The sequence below is a fragment of the Protomyctophum parallelum genome, assembly GCF_964188405.1.
Source record: "Protomyctophum parallelum genome assembly, chromosome: 5".
NCBI lineage: Eukaryota > Metazoa > Chordata > Actinopteri > Myctophiformes > Myctophidae > Protomyctophum > Protomyctophum parallelum.
Genome location: NC_139702.1, coordinates 48,939,903 through 48,957,776, shown reverse-complemented (window position 1 = coordinate 48,957,776; position 17,874 = coordinate 48,939,903). Strand labels below are relative to the sequence as shown.

The 17,874-nt window shown below is 41.6% G+C and overlaps 2 protein-coding genes across 3 annotated transcripts in view; one reads left to right on the top strand and one right to left on the bottom strand.

The window, feature by feature from the left end:
- inpp4b (inositol polyphosphate-4-phosphatase type II B) overlaps positions 1-17,874 on the top strand; it is a 245,706-nt gene that overhangs the window by 10,095 nt on the left and 217,737 nt on the right. Inside the window, 1 exon segment of the mRNA XM_083765321.1 lies at positions 7,295-7,339. Within this exon segment, the coding sequence (XP_083621447.1) occupies positions 7,295-7,339 (45 nt within the window).
- The window catches only part of smarca5 (SNF2 related chromatin remodeling ATPase 5), a 342,548-nt gene that overhangs the window by 268,106 nt on the left and 56,568 nt on the right, over positions 1-17,874 (bottom strand). The gene's annotated exons all lie outside the window — the stretch shown is intronic.

The following is a 17,874-nucleotide window of genomic DNA, read 5'->3' as shown; positions in this document are numbered from 1 at the left end:
ATGTGTGTGTGTGTGTGTGTGTGTGTGTGTGTGTGTGTGTGTGTGTGTGTGTGTGTGTGTGTGTGTGTGTGTGTGTGTGTGTGTGTGTGTGTGTGTGTGTGTGTGTGTGTGTGTGTGTGTCACACAGATGGACCCGGTGGGGAGGCCAACGTTCCGTTATCTTAAACATGTGACAACCAGAGCCACGGCTGGCTGTGTCTCAGCCCAGCTAGCTAAACGGTCACTCTCCGTTAGCCTCCACCACCTGACTTGTCACGCAGCCTTATTAAAGTTTCACCAGCAGCATGGGGGCGGGGAGTCAGTGACATGTTAGAGACAGGACCCCCGACGAACATAGAGCTGCTGATCAGAGGGCGCAGCACCCCATGATGAAGTCACAGTAGAGATAAAAGCCCAGGGAGTAAAAGACATTATTGGACTCTCGTGGTGTCTGTGGGAGAGGTGTGTGCTTTTCTGTGAGAGCATGTGTGTGTGTGCACACGCGTAGGCGTGTGTGTGTGCGTTTGTCTGTACAGCATATGTTTTCAATGTGCATAGTACCTCTGTGTGTTTGTATACACACGTCTGACAAATATTGTGTGTGTGCTCTTGAGCAGGTGTTTGTCCTCCTTTAATTAGACATTTCCAGTACCTACACATAGCACAGCTCGTTATTGCACTGTTTGTCCAAGTCTGTTTATTCAAAAGTTTCCCAGCTTGACAAGCAGTTACAACTTCAGCAAGGTGCTAAAGGGCACCGAATAACACAAACGATCCACCTGATTTAGTATGTTTGTTTCTCGTTAGCAGCACCCTGCCTTGCTGTGGTTGAATACAATATATTGTAAAGGGAACTGTGAGCCAGTCTCAGCTGTTCAGCTAGAACAGTGTAAAGAATGGACCTATAGCCTTATTAAATAATGCACTTCCATGGGCTCACCTCCCTTACAGAATTGAGAGCAACAATGAGCAAAATGACTATAAATTAGAGTGAAAGGTGGCACAGCAGGTAGGAATTGCTACGACCAACCTTTTGGTTGTGGCAAGTCACACGGTCTAAGCCACCCAGCAGTTACATTTGATATAATAATAGAATCTTTAACCCAATCTGTGCCAGGAATGTCAGGTTACGTTTTAAGCTAGCAGGTACTACCTGTGCCAAGACGTAAAGTTACGTTATTAAAAACAAAATCTGACGTGCACGCGATTATTTATTCTTTAATTTGTCCCTTATCTCTGGCACCTGCACAGTTTATATTGTAACAGGTGGCATGGTTAATATATATATATAAGTCATTACGTGCTTTATAAACAAATAGAAGTGCTTTAAAAACTATATTCTAAAAGATACCGGTAACCAATGTAGTGTTGACATTTGGATAGGTACTAAAGATCCCCACAACATCCACTCTGGATAAGAGTATCAGCAAGGGCGTAGTTTCAGTACAAGTAATTATGACATAAGGACCAAAATTGTTGGAAAATGTCCATTTCTAGTCAGATTTAGAGGAATATAATATCATTGCATCTTTATCATTTTATTTTCCTGACGGCACGGGAAGTGGAAAGGGTACCAATGACTTTAAGCAGGAGGAGGAGAGGAGTGTTCATGTTGCACGGTAAGGTCATTAGTATTTCCATCACCTGGTAGGGTCAGTCGTGTAACTTTGCTGACGTTAAGCTGCCTATGTGTTGAACAACACAGCCATGCTGCAATAACACTGACAGCTACAGTATGAGGTGAACAACACAGCCATGCTGCAATAACACTGACCGCTCCAGTATGAGGTGACGCAAGCTTGTCCTGAATAGCAACAGTTGCTAAACTATATGGATTGGCATTGGACAATCACTTTTTGGGGCGGGGTTTAGCGAAGGGCTATTCGTGATGATCAAAATTTAATTATCAAACTGTGAAATTACACTAGAGCGAGGGGGAGGTGGCAGGGGACGTTTATTTATTTATTTATTTTAATGCAGGCCCTAATAAATCTTGGTTGCTCTGACGTGTCTTTGCGATTGGGCTCGGTGTGTGGACTTGTGAGCGCATGGCTGGGTTTGGTTTTCGATTGCGCACGGTATCGCAGACTAAAAATAGCCGACCTACAAGCTTGCACTCCATTTAGTATAATCAAGCTTTACTGAAGATGCAGCGTACAGCATGGATTTATACACAGAGGGCAATTCATCCATACTGTCCCACAAAAGTTCTGTGGTGGAAGAAATATGCGGAAATTGACCAAATTCTATTTTCACTGCAAACGCACCCTTTTAAACCCAAATGACGCCCGAGTGCCAAATAGTCAAGTGAACTTGTTAAGCAACAGCAAATGCTTGATTATTATTTGCTTGTGAATGTGCAAAAGGGAAAGGCTTTGGAGAGAAACAGAGGCACGAAGACTGGAGCAATTAAAATACAGTACATCAGTAAATCATTTTCAGTCTCTGCGAATGAGCCTCATTATGTAAAAATGACTGACTATTACCTAAAGCCGTGTGGAGCCAATACATCAGGAAGTATCGAGTGTCCACGGCCCATTAGTGGGGTTGATGAGCCTTGGTGAGGCCAATTGCATGAGAGAGAGAGAGAGAGAGAGATGGGACGGACAGACAGACAGCTCGAGAGCCAACCAGTAAGTTTGGGGGTCCTGCGTGTTCGTTCATTAAAACATGGCTATGCAGTGCTTCATGTATGTCACTGTGTGAGTGTAATAGAACCCAGTGGGTTGGTTTTTTTACCTAGATGAGAACAAAATGTCCTTACAAGGATAGGAGAATTCAGCTTGCTACTTCCAGGAATGATTTATAATTGTAGCCCTGCTGGCCTAAGATTCTGATTAAGATTATGCTAGGTATAACCCACCATTGTTAGAGGTGTTCTGATCTGGTGGTGCAGCATGTCTGCCTGTGGACTCCCATATTAAGCTCCAACCATTCTGTAGTTGTTTTGCGGCAGTGCTTCTGACAAGACAAAGCTTAGTTTTGAACAGACCTTTGGGAATCGCAGTTATAACAGATCACTGTAAGGGCATGTATTGTAGGTTGGAGTATAGTATACATCAAGGGTACTCAATTAGAAATGCTGAAGGTCCACAAAAACAATTATGGGTAACCCGTACAAACCAGTACAAACAAAGCTTATACAAATCAGATCCCCTCTCAAACAACCAATACTGGGGTGCAGAAGGATGAAAACCCAATATTTCACTTTGACAAATATTCACTTCCAAAAATCCACAGCAAATAAGAGGTATTGTGTTCGTCAAACTGTTCCTAACCAAGGGATCATTGCTTCAAATCCCTTCTGGAGTGCCACTTGGGGCGCTGAAAGTGTTAATTACATCGCCATCAACAGCCAATTATAAGTTATACCCTAGAATATACCTACAGTTACAGTACCACGCCTACCATAGTATACATACCACTTTCGGTCCAGCCGACCACAGTATACTATACTTTCAAGTTACATATGTTACCTGTTACTATGTATGGTAGGTGTGGTTATAATTGGCTGTTGATGGTGACATAATTAAGATATGTTTCAATGTCTGGTGGGTAAAACGTAATGTATGCATGTATACATGTATGTAATCTGAAACCTATCTTAATTACGTCACCATCAACAGACGATTATAAGTTATAGAACAATACGTAATTACGTATATAATTCTTTTTTAAGATCAGGTTACATTGAATTAAAGATGAATTATTAATCGTTTTAAAGAAGAGGGATTATATCATCTAAAAAGCATATCTTTTTTATATACGGTATATATAAAAATACATTGCATGGATCCACCTGGGACGTATCCTCAGTGATGTATCCTGAGGTCAACGGGGTTTCGGGTCTACCAACATCATACCCCTCACTCAGGCGACCCACTAGGGCAAAACCAGGGCCACATGAACATATTCATATAAGTCGTATGATATTTTATAGAAATTATATGTCATATGTTTTATCTCTCTAAAAAATATATTATATTAATGATTTGTTTAAAGGTTTATTTGCTGTTTTAGTATTTAAAGGAGCATTCAGTGATTTGGGTGATTTGGAAAACCTAGCGGTCTGCTCCGGTAACAAGATGTGCACATGCACTCACTACAGTGGGGGACACGCAACAAGCCAACGGCACACACCAAGGCCCGCCCCTGGTCGATCATGATTGGCGGAAGGCCCCTCTCTATCCTGATTGGATGAAGGCTGGGCCAGGGGTAAACTGGGGACAGGGAGGAACAGTGGTCAGCACACTCTATAGTAGGGAGGATTATCACAACAAAACAAAACAAGAACTGATATTTGAAATCACTGAATATACCTTTAATTTTAATATTTTATAGAGGGGGTGATAGTAAGTATTGCAGTCACATGCCTGCCAATTTAGAATGATTCTGATTCACTAACATGGTATTGTCCGGTGCACACATGTCACATAATATGCATATGAATATTGAATGAGGCCCGATGTTTGTCCATGAAAACCATAACTTTTCTGTGTCCTTGAGAAAGAAACTGAACCCAGCTAATGCCTGAGATGGCGTTTGAATGTGTGTGTGCCGAGACAGAGAGGTAATGGGAGAGTGTGGGTGTGGCGTAGACAGATGGTCCTAACTGGCCATCCTCTCCTCATCATTGGGGAGGAGGTTCCTGGGGGCGAGGGTGCTGCTAGCTAGGTACCCCTGAACCCTTGTTCTGAGAAACACTGCAGTCGGATAAATAGATTGCGTCAGTTTGCATAATCTAAAGTGAAACACGACATCAATCACCATGGCATTTTGGGAGCCTTATTATGCGTCCAATATGTTAAGGTACTACAGCTTAAACCATTGTGATCTGAATGCGCCAGCAGGGTACTTAGTGCCACTGTGATTTGATATTGGATTGATTGCTTCCCCTTGACACCTTTTTAGATGAGTTTCTTTGTCTATTATTGCATATTGCAACATAAGAGACTAGTATACAGGTGTATCTGTCATCACACATTACATTTGGAGTTTACAGGGAGTAATTAAGATTGGCTTTTTAGGGACTTTTTATATAGAAATGATGACATATCCATATCCCACTGTTTTAGTGACTTCCGCAGTGTGCTTAGGAGGCAGCCAGTGATGACTAGGTCGCTACTACGAGATTGGCTGCACGAGTGGTTCAGCCTCACATTGGCTGAACTAGAAATCCACACCAAAACACATGTACCCTGAATCAGCCTATAATCCTGTCCCAACATCAACATGCATGTTGGCATTGAATTGTTTATAGATGCCCCCTGTTCTCCACTTTCCCCACCCCTCCCACAGTAAAATGGATTTACTGAATAGATTCGTGAAAGAAAAAATTAAGTTCGGAGCTACAAAAATACCCGCATTAGAATGAAGACAACTAGCTCCATTATACAGTAACTGCATTTTACTGTGGGAGTGGTTGAGAAAATGGAGAACACGGGGCATCTATGAAACAATTCAAGGTCATGTATGTTGGAATATGGTCAAGAGGTGCACGCACATCCAAATATTTAAACTGATCCAAAAAAATGGAGAGATGAAGCAAAGAGGAGATCCGAACACTGTTTTAACGGTTTAACTGCTCGTGGTGGAATGTATTGTCAGAAGGAATCCAACCAGCAACTGCTTCTGGCGTAATGTTCCATCTGATAAGCTTTTTTATTGATATCAAACCGGATCGCTGTTTTCTATTATTATCTTTTAAATTTGGCTTGGCCTTTCCTTCTTTAGCGATCCTATACCGGGTTGCGCAACCGCGCTGCCGTCCACCTCCCATTATACAGGCTGACTAAAGCGGAATAACTCATGGTTTGGATAAAATGCGCACTGTTCGGAGGTCTTTGCTGATTATCCGGTGGTTTAGATGGAAACATTGGCGCTTTCTAGAGCAAGGATGGCTTCTTTTTAGCTCGCTATAGCATTGATGCTTTTTATGTGCCTTCAGCGCTTCCCTATGCACTTCCGCTTGACTTCCTGCCTTCAATGGCAACATGTCTCTCCAATGAACTGCAGCGGACAATGAACCCCTCCTATATACAGCTTTTTTCCCCACACGTCTCAATATTTGCCATTGACAATGAAAAGAGAAATTAGATCAAGGGCTCCATCTTATGCTATGCTTTATCCTCAAGTAATAAACATTTTCCGTGAATTACGCATTTAGGAGCTTCCACTATGCAGTATGCGTAAATGTTATCTTGCGGCCACACAACCCACTATTCATTTTGCCGACTCCTATATTTGCGGGTGGAGGTGTGTCTGTAGGCGTGCTGATGTGCTATATTTGCTATATGCACACAGGTTTAGGACAATGGAAAGTGCCTCTTCAAACCACCCATAAAACCACCCATAAACCTGAGTTGGAGCTGCCTCGGCTTGAGTCATGTTGCACAACATTCACAGCTCAGAGGTCTTGTTCTGTCTTAATTCTCCACAAATCTCTGTGATTGGAATTTTACTATAATCAGCAGTTTCAATTCCTAGTGCTTATTGTGTTTAATTGTCTAGTCAAATAAGTTATTAGATTTGCACGAGTGAGGCTGTGTTGGAGCTACTGGACACAAAACAACCCGGCCGCTCTATCAAATATAAATAGGCGATATTTCAAGGCAGCAACGTGTGTCGCTCTTCCATGGCCATGGGCCATAGTGTAAATCACTGAAAAAACTAAAGTTGTCCTTTAACATCCACCAGTTGTAGAGGGAAACGGATAACTTAGTGTTAGTTGTCACCTTCTTTTTTCATGAAGCACATGAACAGTCACGTGTTACATTTCTAACCTGGTATATCAAATTGTACTTAAAAAATCACACACGTGTGAACTGAGTGGTGCAATTCCCCCTCCCCCCCCCCCCCCCCACCCCCCCCCCCCCCCCCCTCTCTCTCTCTCTCTCTCATTAGAGTCACTACCCCTCTCACTGTTTCTGGCGCCCCCTACTGCTATTATTAAGTCACATACTCATGCTCACACAGACAGACAGACACACACACAAACAAACAAACAAGCACGTACGAGGACATTGCAAGCTGGTTGTAGGAGTGGTTGCACCACTCAAAAAGAAGTTCAAATGGGGTCCAGTTGAGTTGTGTGAATTCTAGTGTTTGGTTTTCATATACTGTAGGTCACATTCAGTTTAATGTCTCTTTATTAATCTTTGATTCTTTTTTAACATGTTTTATTCCCTTTGTCTCTCCTGTCCCCTGTCACCACTCATCTACCATTCTGTATTCACCACGCTCCACATTTCTCTCTGTCTGGCTCCATATTCTCGGTTGTCTTATTCCTTTCATCTCATCTCTGTCTCCTGCTCAGGTGACAGTTTGACCGCCAAGTGGCCTCACGTGGAGTTCAGCGTGGGTAAGTGTCTAACTCTGGTCTTCATATTGCTTTTGTGTACCGATGCATTATGGATTATGTTCTTAGCGATTGATTACTTTTTTGATTAATCAAATAATCGAGAAGCGTGATCTCAAAATGTTTTATTTGCCTAATCGATTAACGTGCACTTAAGCCTCATGTTATAGCCTACGTCGTCTCACAATGTGTCACGACACGTGAGATTGTAGAAGGCTACTTTCAGTTTTTGAATTTCTGAGTGACACACTCGCTGAACTATTATTGCACATGGAGTCATCCTCAATTGCAATCATTTAGTGAAATCTCCAGTTGTATGCTATCTGTGAGAAGAAAGACAACAGTGGTGTGGAGCAGCAGTATACTAATATGAGCAATATGACCTCACCCATCACTGTACTGTAGCTCACATAGCAGTGCCATCCAGGACTATTTTTAAGGTATTTTGACAGCTTGTATGCCGAATCTATACACTGAAGCGATATATGGCAACGCTATGTGACTAGCTACACATTCTCATTCCTCCGAGGCATCACTTGACCTGACAGCCACACTGTCAGAATCGAATGCAAAAGAAAGGTAAGGAGTCAAGTGGTGAAATATTGAGAAAATGCCCTAGATCGAGTCTCTAGCTACATTTATGAGGTCACACATGGGATAATTGCTGCTACTGTAAGGTCCTTATGATTAACCACAGATATCCAAAGCTAACTACTGTCTGCCACACACACTGAACACTCGTGGAAACAGTCTTGCTCATCTAGAGGTCATGCAGTATCCATGGTGAGACGCACGCACACACGCAATGCCATGCAACAGGTCTCCCAGAACATCAATGAGTAGGTAATGCATACAGAATATCTGAGGCAGAGGAGTGCTGGGGTACTTTTGATTTTTTTTGTTTAGATGGACGCATACATTTTTCTTGTGCACTAAGATGTGTGGAGTTCTATTCATGGTGTGGTTTCTTTGTTATACTGTAAGACACATTTCTTGAAAGCAAAAATCGCTTTGATCGCAGTTTTGAGCTGTATGTACTGTAGTCTGCTGTAGTCTGAGTCTCTTCTAAAAAGAGACTAGTTTCTTACTGCCTTTGATGTGGTGAAGTACAGTATAAGGCATCCTACATTTATGTTACATTGAGTGAACACTGTGTACTCTGAATGCCGATTCGTGGCAGGCTTTGTGATTACGATGTCATGGCCAGAGGGTCATTGGTTCAATCCCCTTAACTTGCATGATTACTGTCAAAGTGTCATTGAGCAGACTACCCCACTCCATCTTAGCCCATAGCACTTGCCCTAGCCTCGAGCTTGACCTTCTACAGGCGTAGGCAAAGTCTCAACTTATGTAACTTAGATATAATTTTATGTAGACTTATAGCATTTTATTGGCACGTCGCATGCGAAGCATGGAACCACCAGCATGGTCATCTAAGGTCATCGCCACACGCAAGGGCGGGGGATGCCATTATAGGTGCCGGCGTGATCATTTAAGCCAAGGTCATCAGTGTGCGGCTTTAATGGTCAGGGCACGAATGACACGTTTTCTGAAAACATTTTTTAAACTTGCGTTTAAATACCCCCAGTGATTGGTGAGGTAGGAGTGGTCGGTCTGTTGGAGGTAGGTGAGTGTTTGGCACGGGTGGAACAGGGTGGAGTTGACAGTGGCTGGTGAGTTGTGCTTGGTTGTCTTCTGCTTGGTCAAACCTCCAGAACCTCAGTTGTTCCAACTCCATTTGACAGTAATCCATTCTCCTCAATATTTCCTCTTTGGAGAACTAAGAGGGGAGACACGGGAGAGGAGGCTCTAGTGGGAGACTTGTGACGAGAAGGACATACATTCTATCTCTGGCTGAGGAAAGTGAATGAGAAATGCTTTCTCCTCCCTCGACTGTTATTACCAAGGCTCCCTTGAGCAAGACACGTAATACTCAGCCGTTCCAAAGGAGCTGCTCCATGGCCAGCAGTAGAAGATTGCAGTTGTACTGGACCACAGAATGTGCAGCAGTTGAATTTCCATTATCAAAAATGTAATGATTGTATTATAAATGACGCACATTCTTCGCTCGCCTTCCAGTGTGCACTGTCCACGTAATTTATTATATATGTTTTCTGCTCCCTTCAATTTGTCTTATCTGTAGCTATAATTATATAATTGCACCTTTTATTTTATAAATGTCACATTCAGTGACCACTTAATTTATTGTTTAATCAATCCATGTACAATGGGAGGAACTAAGGTAAAGTGCAGTGATATCAAATTAAAACTAGAAAAGCAGGTGTCCGCCTGAGCGTGCATGTCATGCACTCTAGGGAAATACACGACAAAAAGGGAGTCAACACACAAGGCAAACCTAAATGAAATAAATTAAGCATAATCAAATAAACTGGTATGAGATGTGACAATGTCAGTAATTAGTCATGTATGCAGTATATGGATGTATGGAGTGTGCTGTGTGTGAGTGTTGTAAAAGGTGTGCAACTGCTTGGAAGGTAGGAAAGAGAGCTGACTCGAGAGCATGGAAGGAGAGGCCCTTATATACTCTCCCAAACCACACCCCTCTCAGGTGTGGCCTGATGGCCTGCTCCACTCTGCCCTAATCACCCAGGCTGTACAGTAGGGACTTTAAGCAACAACTATTTTCAGGACGGGAGCTGTGGCACAATCGCCGTAGCTGTCAAAATCGTTAAGCAAACAGCCGTCGGCCACATTGGTTCTGCGTCTATGCAGCACGTGTCAAACTTTGTTTTTAAACACCCTGTTGCGCATCAGCTAACTTGCTTAATTCTTACATGCACTGGACATGATCAGCAGTGGAAAGAGGAAGTTGCTGCATGGAGCAATCTGTGTTATTCTAAATCCGTTTTAATAAACATGGTTAATAATATGACATATGGTATTAGTGTTATTTCTTCATTCAGAGCATGCCAACACATTACACCGCATAAGAGAGGTGATGAAGCAATCGGTGTAAATGTATGACAGCTATAATTTCAATAAACATGGTTATAGAAGAGGGACCACCGCTCATCTGCTGAAAAAAACTTTAGGGAGGTGCTGGAGCCACAAAAGGAATATGAGGGAAAATAAAGGGAAGCTCCGCACACTCAGATCTGCGCACAATCCGTTTATTTTTTTGCAAGCTTTCGGTCTACTGACCTTCTTCAGGCATATAAACATGGTTATGACATGGCGTTGTAGACACTATGTGCTTAAAGTCCCTACAGAGGCAGAGGGGGCAGGGCCGGCCCGTCACACCCCCCTCCATAAGAATGTGGTTCCTCCACATTATCTACAGAAATCAAACCATAAATTAGCAACCAATAATATAACAAACACTTGTCCTAATAAAATCAATTAGCCACCTCGTCATCTTTAACCTTTAACTTTATAACAATGCAACAAGGCTTACCAAACAAATATACACCTGTATGCTATAACCATAAATACCTGCCTCCCCACTTTTCCACACCATCCTGCCCCCAGCCTCAGCAACCTTGTGCACAGAAGCGATTTAAGAGAGAGACAGGATAACGATATTCTAAGCCAGGGCAACCTTTAATATGTTGCACATCCAAATTGTAGCTGCAAAAAACCCATTGCATAGGTGTTGGAGAGATCACAAAACATGACTGAAAAATGAGTGCAAGAGTCAGTGCAAGTGGTTTCCATGACTGAAATACATACAGCCAACTGGGTTTGACATTTTCAGTGACTGAAGCAACTTAAATCCAATAGGCAAGGCTGGCAAGCCACCATTTATCTGGAATTCAGGATCTAGGACCCAAATAATTCATGGAACATCCAAATTAATTTGGACTTAAGCCTTATGCGAGGCCATTTCCCTTTAAGTAATTTTAGATCGCCTCATATAAGAACTGTAGTGTTCCAAAAATGTGATAACATCAGTGTTTGGACAAAAATATTTTCTTATATTATATATCTTATAATATATACTTTCTAAATTCCCGTCAGTTGATGCTTCCTATGAGTAAAATCGCATACAAAGTAATCAATGTTGTTGCAAACATTTAGAAGTAGGAATACAAAGTAAGAGGGTTGTTCTTCTATTTGAAGGTAAAATAAAGCTATTGTCATGGTAGAGAATGGGGCTGACAGAACAGATGGCTCAGAGAATACAGGTGTACGTTTGTGGAATTGAGGTGTGCATCTGTCAAGAACAACACCTCCCCTCGCTCTTCTCTTCATCTGTCAAGGCTGGATGACTGTTACACACTGTGTGTGTGTGTGTGTGTGTGTGTGTGTGTGTGTGTGTGTGTGTGTGTGTCATTCCATTTCATCTGCATCATCATATAGATCACTATTCCCTCTATAATGGGGACAAATTGAGAAACTAGAGATGTACTGTCTATTTCTTGGAATGGATGAGGAGAAGGTCTTTACTGAGATCAAGAATTCCATAATGGTAAAGATTTTAAGGACAGCCAACCTTGGATACATTACTTAATGGAATGGAATAATTTGGAGAGGGGGGGGGGGGGGGGGGGGGGAGTGCGGTTGGGTGAATAATATAAAAAAATCAATGCCTTGGCAATGATTCCAACAGTAGCTCTCATACAGTATCATAACAAGCAAATTGTGATAAAACAATGACCTCCCTAACCCCAGCCAAAAGTAATTTCTACTCTTTTGTTTCCCCCATGTTTTGTGGCAGATTAAGTTAATTAACTTTGTGATAGTTATTGATATTGTGAGTCGGAGAGAGGGCTGCTATAGGTGCTACAGTATAGTATGGTGTTTGGTGTCAAGGCCGATAGGAAGGGAAGCTGCTCAATTTATTTACTGTGCAGTTTATCAATTTGATCTAGTTCAGCCATAGCCTCGCGTTGCGATACTAATATACCACTCCGCTGCGTTGCGTGCCTCGGGGCATAATGCAATAGGTGTGGATGAAGTCTGGCTGCGCCAGGCTAGTTCAGCCATGCTTTACCAATGGTATATTCTTCTGACATCATGAGTTGACATCCTGCTGTCAAACCATTTCTTCTCATGCATGCATAACACTCGGGCAACAGCAACATTGTCAGTGTTCATTTAAACTAGAGTGAAGAAAATGATCCTATAGGGTTGCAGTCGGCCTTCAGATTATTTAAGTAGATTTATTAGATTTGATAGTTAATAAACATCAAGGTTGTAATGGGACAAGATCGTCACATGGTGAGACTCGAGAAGAGTTTGTGTGCATGCGTGTGTGCTTGCACTCGTGCGTCACATGGGGTAGCTCCCAACAATCCTGTCTCAGTGGTCTGCCAATTCAATGTTAATTATATCTACCTCATTAACTGTGGCAAATTAGACACAGCCACCATTTAGTGTTGACAAGTTGAGGGATGGTTTTAAAGGGGCATTCCACAAATTTTCTTTTTTTAAACACTTAACACTACGACGTCGGAGCAGCCGTTCTGACCGGATTTGAGATTTAAAAGTTTATTTTCTTAGCCCATGGAGTTCCCCTTGCAAGTTCCCCTTGCATGACTTTGTCTAAATATTCGATTGAAATCATCTCTGTTTTTTTTTCCCATTTGAAACGTTTTGTAAATATGATTTTAGGCATATATCTCCTACTCAGTCTGGCTATATCGGCACAATCGACCGCCGTCCCCCTTTCTCCCCCACTCGCCTTTTTTTTTGCGTGGTGTCTTTTATAAACTGATTCTTTGGCACAATCAATCAAATATAATAGCAGGCTACTAAGCCCGTTTTCAGCTAAATGCGGAAATGTCCAGGCTAAATAACTTATCGACGGGAGTCGTGTTAATATTTATTTACTCGTCATTGTCATGTTCACTCCAAATAAACAAGTATTATGCACTTATGATGCGGAGAGCCATCTTATAAAATATTTGGGTTGCGATATTGAGGGGGCAGAAAACAGCCCGGTCACGTGGTTCATGTACTTGCAAGTTGGGACAAAGAAACGAAGAAGAAATGCAATGTTTTTTATTAATTAAACTGATATAACAACATAACGTGGCTAATAATTGTTTATTATTATTATTATATTTGGAATGTACTTTGGCCGGTAATTTAGGTAAATATAACGCGACTCACTTGTATAAGTAATTTACCGCGGACATGCCGCATTTACCGCAATACATTGGCTTTAGTAATGCGGTTAGCTTATAATATTAGCAAATGTAAGCTAACGGCTGGAGGACTACGGACAATCCGTTCAATAACATCATTACACATTACACAACATTAATACAATTTTGTCATGTTTACATGCCTAGTCAAGCAGTCTGTACATCGCGTGGGGTCACATATATTAATTACATCGATATCACACGAGAAAAGACGAGTGATCTTGGCTCTTTGCTGGGTGGAAGAAAAAAACAACAAAAGGCAGCAACTCTTCCATGGCTATGTTGCAATATAGCACTAACGGGCAACGGCAAAATATATATTTTTCACATTATTTCACAGTATTATTAGTTTTATACATTTTAGGAGTGAAAACATGCGTTTAGAAACATAGATGATTTAATTCGTTGGAAATGGGATGCAGGCTTGAACAATGTCGTCTCCAGCTGGAGAGGGACGAGTGGGGGAGAGAGTGGCCAATCAAATCGCGGTCCCCCTGACCTTTCAGCCGACTGAGTAGTAGTGAAATTTTTTCAGACTTCCTAGTGTTAAAAAAACACGTGTACATTTTGTTGTATCCGACATGTAAATATCCCCCCCTCCCCCCCAATCAAGGTCAGAACAAGACAAATAAAACAAAGACAGACAGTACAAGACAGTAAAGGTATTCCACTCATTTTCAACATTAATATACCTTAGAGCTGTAATAAAAAGTCCCCCCATTCTGTGTTTCCTAGAACTGGAGGTATGAAAAAACCACCTTAAGGGCCTGGGCCTATTTAATCCATTAATAAAATGTGCCCATCGTTTAAAGCGCCCGGACCACTTTTACCGACAGACCGGATGTTGTTGTGAATGTGTGTGTAGCAGCTAACAATAGCCACAACGCTAAAGATGCGATCGACAACAACGGGAGGTAAGAATAAATCTATCGCGACTAGCCGTCAAACACAACATCTTTTTTTATAATTAGCCGGATGATTTAGATCGCGAGTTATTAATGTTTTAAGATTTTCGTTGTCGTCGGCTAAACAGGCAGGGAACATTTTCGATGACGTGTCACTGTTGTGCAACACCGAGGATTGCACAACAAGCACATCTAGGCTGTGGAGCGATGCGACCGGTTTTGATATCACTAATTTGATGGAGATCAATCAATCTCCGTCTCGGGCACATGACCGTGCACTTGAACTTGACATTGATTTACGCCATGGGCCCCGAAACTGTTAACATGGTGAATCACATCTTGATGACATCATCAAGATGTGATTCACCATGTTAATGATTTTTTTAGTAAAATAGTAAAATGGGTGGTATTCCCCTTTAAGTAACACCACGTCATGTCCTTCATTGGCTGTATAACCTGGAAATGACCTCTTACCACTCGTAGAAGCACTTATGACCCTTCCACTGGTCATAAGTGCACGCAGACGGACATGCACTCAGACTCATTCAAACAGACAAACAAGCGAGCATAGAGATGTACTGTAGGTGAGACGGGAATGGACTGATCTGCTTAGTTGCAGGTGTGGAGGAGCCGTTTGTTCACCCCACAGTCAGACCGATACTAATGAGTACCTCTGAATAGAATGGTTCTGGTTGTGTCACAAGGCTTTCGAGCTTGGAGATCTGCTGAAAAAAAAATCATCTTTGTCTATCTCTGTGCAACGCTGTCTCTGGCGCCCTGGGCGCGTTCCTGTGGGTCTGGAACTTCTGGGGACCCCCTGGGGACCCCCACACGGAGTTGCACCACTCACTTCACACGGGTGATATTTTTTTTGTGTTACGGGCGTGTACAGATTAACAGAGTTGTCAATTTATATTAAAAAGCACATCCAAACCCGATCTCGGCGACGAGGGCTTTGGACCAGAAGATTATGTCAAAACATGTTCTTAGTTAAGGAAAATGTATCGCACTAAATAACGCTCCCGGTGTATACGGACCTTAACTCTAAAAGTATTTTTTTAACCATGAAAATGTCCTCATGGTATGGATCCCCATGAGGCAGATTATTTTTCTACAATTGGTTGGTTGTACTATCCTGTGGTCCCCACAAAGATTATAAAACAGTACACATGCACGCGCACACACACACACACACACACACACACACACACACACACACACACACACACACACACATATTAAATGACAGCGCTGTGTTGTAAGTCCTTGTCTTATCAAAGTGTCAGTGTAGATAATTGCGTGCTTTGATCGAAGCATGTTGAGAGATTGAATGCTGCCATTTCCATAACCACAGTGTAAGCAAAAGATTACATTATTTATCTCATTCACTTCTTGCACCCTTTTTCAAGGACCTTTTCTTTTTCCAAACAAAGGCATAGTCTACTTAAAGTAAAGTGTAAATAATCTAGTATTTTCAGACTAGGTATATTGTGGCTGGCTTTTCCCAAACACCATGAAGGTTAGATGGATGCATGGATGGATGGATGGATGGATGGATAGATAGATAGATACTGTATTGATCCCGAAGGAAATTTGTCCTACAGCTCCAGTGCAAAACATAAATACAGAACATATAAATACATTACATCAGTGAATAGTGAATAGAATGCCGTAGAAAAGGCAATAGACAAACAAAAATCTACAGGGGTGCAGTACTTAGTTTAGACAGTTTTTTTTAGACAATCATTGGTTAGACCAGTCATTAGTCCTACGTCATTGGTTAGACCAGTCATTAGTCCTACAACTACAACCTATCTCAAACCCTCACCCTAAACCTAACCTCCCACGTTGCAGCACACCTAACCTTAACCCATGTTTAACCAATGACTAGTCTCAACTAAGTATGCACCCCATCTCAAACCATCACCCTAAACCTAACCTCCCACGGGGCAGCACACCTAAACCTAACATTAACCAATGACTAGTCTAAACTAAGTATGCACTCCCTCCAAAATATGTATAATTGGTAACAATTTACTTCACAAAGACCTTGTGTGACCTTGTGTGTCTTATACAAATTATTCTAAGCACATAATGTTGTCCAAGTGCTTCATAAGAATCTCCCATTGTATTAAATTATTCATTTGCAACAATAAGTGTACAACCAATTTGACCTTAATGGATACAATTTGTACATTTTTAGTATTAAATGAACACTGAGAAAGTTTAATTAACGTGAATAAAGCTGTTATAAAGCTTCACCATGTCAATGAACTGGAAAATGGACACTGTGGTTGCCCTCGTGTTAAAGTTAATCTCTCCACTGTAACTGGGAATGTTACTAGAATGTTTTAATACTAAACAAAAGTCCATTTCCATCCTAGGTATTTTTATATTATACCAGGTGGTTAATTGGTATAAAACGCAGGTCCAGAGGACATTAAACTACTGATGCTTTTCGATTCTTAAATTCACTCAGCTTCTATGCCAGGCCTTAATTAGGCCTAGTCCTTAATTGGTGATTAAAGGCGAGAAACACAACCTACAGTAACCCTTAGGACAACCACTGAGACATCATCATGTATATTAGTCAAATACATTTGCATGCACTGTGTTAATAGAACGTTAGGGAGGCAGGGAGAAAGACAATATATGCCTAATTACAGATATTCGATATTAAATGCCAAGATTGCTTGTGTAGATTATGTCAGTTTTACTAAAATATCCTATTCAGCAACAGGTGCAAACATAATGTTAATTCATTTTCATAGCAGAGAGCCCCTCCTTAACGTGGTTGGTTATTGTTGTAAAAACCTCTCACTAATTTAACATCATACGCTTGGCTGGCTGTCGGCAATTTACATGACTGATGACTGTTGCGGCGCACCGGACAAAGAACGAGCTTATTACAACGGTGAAAGCACCACCATCTTTCTCTCTCTGTCTTACCCCAGACTCTGGTGGCGAACAGGTGCGTAAAATGGTGGTGCATGCAAATAACATCGTCAAATTAATTGTAGTGGTGAAATAATTATTGAGATGAATAAGCAACTCGTGGAGAACGTACATTTTCATCACCTGTCAGTTCCCCCAGTGCACGCAACACCCACCAAAGCGCTCTATTAAATGAAACTCATTGTAGGGTTCACATAGGCCTACTGTATTAAAACTAATTTCCGGTAAATTCATTGCAAAAGAGCTCAATGTATTCCAATTTTACTGAATAAATAGACCCACCATAATTGAAGCCTCCAAGGATCGCCAAACATTATTCTGAGTGGCTTGATTGTTATGCTAATTGAGGGGTCATTCTCGGCATACTTTGGTAGTCTAGTCGATTGCCCAAAATGGCAAGTCTCCTTTATTGATGAATTAAATTGTGAGTAAGCCACAAGGCACACAATTAAACTACAAAATGACTGGGGATGAAATGCAGAGGACATGCTGTTCCTGGGCAAAGCACTCCTTTATTTCTCTACTCTCGTTCTCTTCTTTCACACCGTGACCCGCCATTCACATCCAT